The sequence below is a fragment of the Stigmatopora argus genome, chromosome 16 (assembly GCF_051989625.1).
Source record: "Stigmatopora argus isolate UIUO_Sarg chromosome 16, RoL_Sarg_1.0, whole genome shotgun sequence".
NCBI classification, from domain to species: Eukaryota; Metazoa; Chordata; class Actinopteri; order Syngnathiformes; family Syngnathidae; genus Stigmatopora; species Stigmatopora argus.
In genome coordinates this window covers 8,609,063-8,616,741 of record NC_135402.1, presented here as the reverse complement: position 1 = coordinate 8,616,741, position 7,679 = coordinate 8,609,063, and the positions used below count along the sequence as shown (strand labels likewise).

The window sequence follows — 7,679 nt, the reverse complement described above, 5'->3', positions numbered from 1 at the left end:
TATATATATATGTATATGTATATGTGTGTATATATATATATATATATATATATATATATATATATATATATATGTATGTATATGTATATATATATATATATGTGTGTATATACTATATATGTACAGAGTGAAGAGGTCTTACAGTTAAGATAGTATGTATATGCAAGCAGTAGACCTACTACTCCCAAAAAGAATCTTGATCCTCTGCACACAGAAATACCGTATTTTGCGGACAATAAGTCACACCAGACAATGAGGAGGAAAAAAACACAAAATAGATATTTATAATGTGTATAATGTATCAATACTAAAATTGAAAACAACAGGGTAAGTAGACAAATGTTAACATAACAGTTTTTCAGATAAGTTCAGCCCAAGAAAAACAAAACAAAACAGTTAGTGGTTTAAAAAAAAACATAAGTTGCACTTGGGTATTATTTGCATGCTCAGGCAGTTTGGAAAAAGTGCTACTTATAGTCTGCAAAATATGGTACTTCAATCAGATAAAACTGCTAGTTTAGCATTCATTTTTCTTAACTGTTCAGTCTTTGAAAGATTGAAAGAGAAATTGTAGTGAAAATATTTGGGATCAACTAGAATCTGTGGTTTATATATTTAAAAAGACCATCGGTCGGAAAATGTGGTGTAATATCACGGCTCAAAATTTGTTTTCATCTTGGCTAATAGCCCAAAATAACAACAATACATCACTAGGATTTATTTGGTAATGACCAGTCTTCACAAACTCCATTTGAGAAACTGCCTCCCGTTTTCATTTGATTCCTGATGAGATGTGTAAATGTGTAAACAAAAGGACTGTTAATAATCTAAATGAATGCATTTATATTGTGATATTTATTATATCTACTAGCCATGTTAAAAACTAGAGATCTTAGATGTGTGAGAGCCGCACAACCGGTCACTTATTGGTCCTATACGTTCAAGCCAAATCTGGTTTGTCGCTCGCCCCCTTTTTTGCAGCGCGATGTTGAATGAAAATAAACTATGTGCAGAATTTCTAATTCTTATCCATCTTATCTTTTCCAACCATATGGACAAATGTGTCCTTAAAGACATTCAGTGGGATAAACATAATTAATCTCACATAACTTCTTTTGAAAAAATAGCAATTCAGTCTCCACAAAATCCTTTTTGAAAATCCCCTTATTTTCTTTAACAAAAAATGACTTAATTACTTTCTCGTTGTTATTTTGCAGCTCTTTAATACAGCCAAACATCCTCTGTTGATGTTAAGTAGTATCTAATAATTTATTGTGTCCTGAATGTTGGCTTAATTACTGTCATCGAAAAAAGTGATTTTAGTATCCATTTTTAATTCAAAGTAGGACATGGTTTATCGCTTTTGACAGTGATGGATGACGATAAGATTTTATTATGATTAAAAAATGGGTTTCTCCTTCCTCTCCTTTTTCTGTGTGAAAAACACATCATTGAGCTCATTAAATTAATTTGTCCTGAATTAAGATGATGAACAGCAGTCAGCTTCCTCAATCCTTCCAATATATTAGAATAGCATATCAGCGTTCATTATCAGACAATAAAAAATTAGATACTGCTATCAGATTATGTGAACAAGGTCCTGCACTTTTGTTGTTTGCCAAGAAATAAGGAAATATTCTTACACTTTGGTTTTCCTATAGCAGAGGATAACATGATTAATGTAAATTGAATTAATCTCTTTAATATGTGCATTGCAAGGCAGTCAAGAGGTCTCCCAAGCTTGTGTGGGTTTTCTCAAGGTGCTACGGTTTCCTCCCACATAACCAAAACATGCATGCTAAGGTAAGTGAAGACTCTAAATTGTCCTTAGGTATGAGTGTGAGGGTGAAAGGTTGTCTGTCTCTTTGTGCCCTGCTATTGGCTGGCAACCAGTTCAGGATGTTTTCCGCTTGCCGCCTATGGTTGGCTGGAATAGGGTCCAGCACCCTCTGTGATCCTTGTCGGTATAAACGGCATGGAAAATGAGTGGAATACATCCATGAGTATGCTATGTCGTTTTATACAATGTGAACAGTATGTACAGTTAAATGCAGTGAAAATGTTTAAATTACAGTGATATATACAGAAATTTAATACGGTATATAGAGTGATAGTGGTGTTCAAAAAACACAAGTGTACAATGAAAATCATGATTAGGTTAGGTTAGGTAAGATTAGAACACATGTGTCAAAGTGGCGACCTGCGGGCCAAATCTGGCCCACCGCATCATTTTGTGTGGCCCGAGAAAGTAAATGATGAGTGCCAACTTTCTGTTTTATGATGAAATTCAAATGAAGATTGTAGATTATTTCCTGTGTTTCCTCATTTTAAATCAATAATTGCAAACAATTTGTACTCATTTGAATGTCCAAAAATGATCTATCGATTAGCACGATCGAGAAAGCTGTCAATTTATTAATCGATTAATTTTGGCAGCCTAGTTGGAAGACATAACGGCCCTCCGGATGTAATCGAAACTACCACGTGGCCCGCGACAAAAAATGAGTTTGACACCCCTGGGTTAGAACTTTATTTCCTCCCGTATTTGGGAAATTTCTTGGTTGCAGTAGCAAGACAGACACAAGACACACAAGACATTGTAGACCTAGGTAAGAAACTGGAGCCACACTCAGGAAGTCCACAAGGTTTAGGTAAAAATTAGGTTAAAAAAATTGGTAATCTAATCATAATTTGAATTTGAATTTCAATTACAATGTTATGAAAAATTATATTAATGTAATATTAAATGCATACTGTGATATATACAGTGCATTGGGCAGAGAGGGGAGGGGTAGGGGGTGTATGCAGGGCTGTGGATACATTGCTTCTAACTGTTTTATTGGTAGATTGGTGTGGGTCCAGTTTAGGTGGTGGTCAGGTCTTGACAGGCAAATCAAAGCACGCCATCACAAAGGAGAAGCTAAACCCCTTTGTCATTGTTCTCCAAGTATGAGGAGGATTTATTTGTAACGAGACAAAGGAAAAACTATTGTGAGCGGCAACATTTTCCTTCGGGAAGATTAATGACTTTGCTACTAAAGGCATCCACTGTGTGGTGATTCAGCGCTGACTCAGCAGCAGATTATGTCGGAATTATCATTGGCGAAGATGCGCACACTGAAAAATGCTGTACATTTGGGGATTTCAGGGGCAGTATTTTACCTTTTTTTTAAACTAATGTCACATGAAGGCCAGAAAAATCAACATTATTCAATACATTTGCTGCCATTTGCAATGATGGTGATATTAAATACTACATGACCTGGTTAGTAAACACGGCAATACTATAAATCGTCTGGAATTCATCTCTAGCTGTTAGACTCAGAGTAGCACGAAAGAAACAATTTACTGAAGCTGTACTCCTGAAATGATAATAGAGCAAATAATGTCATGAGTCATCATCGAGATAGGATGCTTGCAAATAATTCAGTGATAACACTACGACATGAAAGGCGCTGATATTCCATTGCAAAGTGAAGATGCCACAAAAATAAACAGTAATAAGAGATATGAGATATTATACAGGTGGCAAAATGCCACCATGAAATTGTATGTAAATTAAATATCTAGTATCATTTTAATGGCATAGGGCAGGGGTGTCAAACTCGGGTTGGCCAGACCATTTTAAATGTAATATTTAGATTTTTTTTAATAAATGGATTAAAAGAACTGGATTAAAAGCCCTGAATATTCAGTTTTTTTATAGATCTAAAACAATGTTAATTTTAGCTTTTTTTAAATATATTTTTAGATTTTACAAAATGATTTTTGAACTAAAAACACAGAAAAAAATGATTTAAAAAATTACAATTATTGATTTAAAAGGGGGAAAATCAGGAAATTGAATATACATCTACACTCTTCATTTTAATTTGATCCTAAAACTGAAAGTCGGCACTCATGATTTACTTTCCCGGGCCACACAAAATGATGCGGCGGGCCAGATTTGGCCCCCGGGCCGCCACTTTGACACCTGTGGCATAGGGGAACTTGGTTATGGCATTTTTTTCTGGTTTAAGTATGCATCCTCTAGCAATTCTTTTGCAAAATATGCAAACAATCCCAAACCTCGACTAACTGGGAGATCATTTCAGTATCCGTAGTATTTTTGTAACCATTTTATTTTGTGTGGATCAGGCGTTATCATTGAATTGAATTGTTGTGTTTTTCTAACCCCGAATTGCCTTTTCCCCTAATTATAGTGAATAAAATAGTAAAATATCTGTTTTTAATAGGAAGTAAACAATTAATAATTGCCCAGGTTAGGCACAGAACCAAAAAACGACTAAAGTACTCCTCCAGCACTTCGAGAAGAGACGTAAGAGTTAGGATAGGCATGAGTGCCATGTAGTGGGTGGGTTGGGTGTTTTAGAGGAGGGCCAAGGACCCTCATGACATCTCCAAACGTGTCAGCAGTACACATTGGACAACACAACCCTGCCCTCAGAACCAAAGCACGCCTTCAACAAGGGCAAAGCTGGTTTGGCTGGGCCCCGACGCCGGTTCTTTGCGCATTGCCCACGGTTGAATCCTTTCACCGCCATTTCTTATCTGCGACTTTTTTGGATAAGCTTACAACATGGCCCCCGAGTCGGAAATCCTCACGAGTGTCCTTCTCGTCACGTTGGCCGCCCTGAGCTCGAGCGGACCTGTTGGGCCTTCTTCGCCTATTGGAGATGCGCGCGATAGTGCCTTGCTCGACACTCAAGAATTCCTCAGTAATTTTCTGTCTAAACTGAACCAAACGGGCCCAAGGAAGCCAGAAAAGAAGCCCCTAGGCTTCCCGAGGGAGCCACAAGAGTACATGCTGGAACTCTTCGACCGATTTGCCAACGGCCGCACGCCCGTGACCTCGGCCAACATTGTTCGCAGTTTCAAGAACGAAGGTACTCTCTCACTAAGAAAAAGTTCACAATACTGAACAATTGCACTTTTTTGAAAAGTGGGTTAGGTGATATTTTCATTTGGAATGTTAATGGTATGATTGTATGCGTTATGCTTTGGATTTTGAGAAGTTGAAGTAGCTCGAGGTAAGGTTAGAAGAAAATACATTATATGATTTACTTTTAATCAGCTTCTTTGACAGTACCACTTCAGGGAATATTCATTTCACATGTACTAGCTAGTGCAGCATTAGAAAGCTGGAAATGATCATCAATTCTGGTTGTGATATCACAACCAGAATTAATTATAATTTCTGTGATGTCACAACCAGAATTCATTATAATTTCTGTGATGTCCCAACCAGAATTGATTCTAATTTCTGTGATGTCACAACCAGAATTGATTATAATTTCTGTGATGTCACAACCAGAATTTATTACAATTTCTGTGATGTCACAACCAGAATTGATTAGAATTTCTGTGATGTCACAACCAAAATTGATTAGAATTTCTGTGATGTCACAACCAGAATTGATTAGAATTTATGTGATGTCACAACCAGAATTGATTAGAATTTCTGTGATGTCACAACCAGAATTGATTATAATTTCTGTGATGTCACAACCAGAATTGATTATAATTTCTGTGATGTCACAACCAGAATTGATTAGAATTTCTGTGATGTCACAACCAGAATTGATTAGAATTTCTGTGATGTCACAACCAGAATTGATTATAATTTCTGTGATGTCACAACCTGAATTGATTATAATTTCTGTGATGTCACAACCTGAATTGATTATAATTTCTGTGATGTCACAACCAGAATTGATTATAATGTCTGTGATGTCACAACCAGAATTGATTATAATTTCTGTGATGTCACAACCAGAATTGATTATAATTTCTGTGATGTAACAAGCAGAATTACCGAAAAAACTTTAGTTTGAAAACGAGTAATTACCGGGTCGCCCTCTCAGTTGTGGGACGGAAGTTGTGTGGAGTTTGCATGAGTGGGTTTTCTGTGGGAACATTCTGTTTCCTCACACATCCCAAAAACATGCTTGGTAGGCTGGCTGAACACTCTAAATTGCCCCTAGGTATGAGTCCGAGCGCATGTAGTGAGCTGGGATAGGCTCCAGCACCGCCCGCGACACTTGTGAGGATAAGCAGTACGTAAAATGAATGAATAAATAAAATGAACTTAGTGTAATTTTTTTTTACATGCATTTTTTTCATAGCAAGTTTAAGTGTGGTAGTTTGGAAGCTAAAATCTAGACTCTAAACCTCTGAATGGACACAAAATGAGAGATTCTTGTCGATATTTTCAGATTCTTCATCGTACAGAGTGACGGCCACTGGTGTGAGGACCTATCCATTGCTCTTCAACATTTCCGTGCCGAGCCACGAACACGTCACCCTAGCCGAGCTTCGGCTTTTCACCCTGGTCCGGAGAGCCCAAAGACCTTTCGCCAGCCGAGAGTGCAAAGTGACCATTTACAAAGTGCACGATGGCATAGTTTGCACCGGTGAGGTCAGAAATGAGGTTGGAAGGCGGAGTCAAGAGGATAGCGGTAACCTGGAGGAAGTGGTGACCAAACACATCCACGCCAAGGACAAGAGCTGGGTCTCCTTGGACATGAGTGGCGCGGTCGGGCTCTGGCAGATTTATGGCCGGGCGCCACTGAAGCTCGAGGTCCGCGTTGCCATCTTAGGGCTGGAGAGCCAGGACCTGATTGACATAGAACGTAGCGCCGGGGAAAAACACAACGCGGCTATGATCATTTTTTCAGACGATCCGAACCAACGTGACGACACGCCCGAGAAAGGTCACGCCGACAACGGCGAACAAAGTCCGTTTGTCCGCGGCAAATGGGACGAACCCAAACTCATCTTTGAAAGCCCGGCTCGGATCCGCCGCGGCGCAAAGAACGAACCCTGCAAGAGAACTCCGCTGTTTGTGGATTTTAAAGACATCGGCTGGGATACGTGGATCATCCAACCGCCGGGCTACGAAGCCTACAGGTGCATCGGAGTATGTAGTCCACCGATGACCTCCGAGGTCTCACCCACCAAACATGCCATCGTGCAGACACTACTGAGTGTTAAGAGTCCAGAGAAGGCATCGCGTGCCTGCTGTGTACCCACTAAACTGGAGCCAATTTCCCTCCTTTATTACGATAACGGGGTGATCACCTTCAACCACAAATATGAGGGCATGGTAGTGACAGAGTGTGGCTGTAGATAGTGCCACACACACATACACACACATGCACACCCTTACACGCACAAAACTAGAGACTTTGCACTGATGGATTCTAATGTATGCTTGTTGTATCCACACTGTAGTTCTAGTGTTTCCCAACCTTTTGGAATTTTAAAAAACAGGAACCAAACAAACACAAGAAAAGTATTTAAACATCTAATTTTTCACTTTGACCCTTTTTTCGTTAAGTCTGTGGGCGCTAAAAAACTTCTGGTCCAAGTGATTTAAAAATACGTAACATAATGATTTTAATCTCGTAATTTTACTATTTTTTTCTCCCAATATTAATTAAAACTTGAAGCCCGTAAACCAAACAACTTCTGCTTCATGTAATGTCAAAATATGGAATGAAATGACTATCGATGTCTCATATATTTGTGATTACATGAGTTCATTCTCATCATATTATGACTTTAATCTCATAATATTATGATTTTTCTCACACCTGCATGGCATGAGATTACTGCCAAAATTCCATAGGCGTAATAATAATCTGATTGGCTGAGAACAGAGGCACACTGCTTGGGAA

At 38.6% G+C, this 7,679-nt stretch overlaps 1 protein-coding gene across 1 annotated transcript; it reads left to right on the top strand.

Moving 5' to 3' along the window:
* Positions 1–3,922: 3,922 nt before the first annotated feature.
* Positions 3,923–7,294, top strand: LOC144091037 (bone morphogenetic protein 10-like). The gene is made up of 2 exons (XM_077623033.1): positions 3,923–4,886; positions 6,216–7,294. Exons 1-2 carry the CDS (start codon positions 4,580–4,582, stop codon positions 7,130–7,132), a joined length of 1,224 nt encoding a protein of 407 aa, XP_077479159.1. The 5' UTR covers positions 3,923–4,579; the 3' UTR covers positions 7,133–7,294.
* The last annotated feature ends 385 nt before the right edge of the window (positions 7,295–7,679 follow it).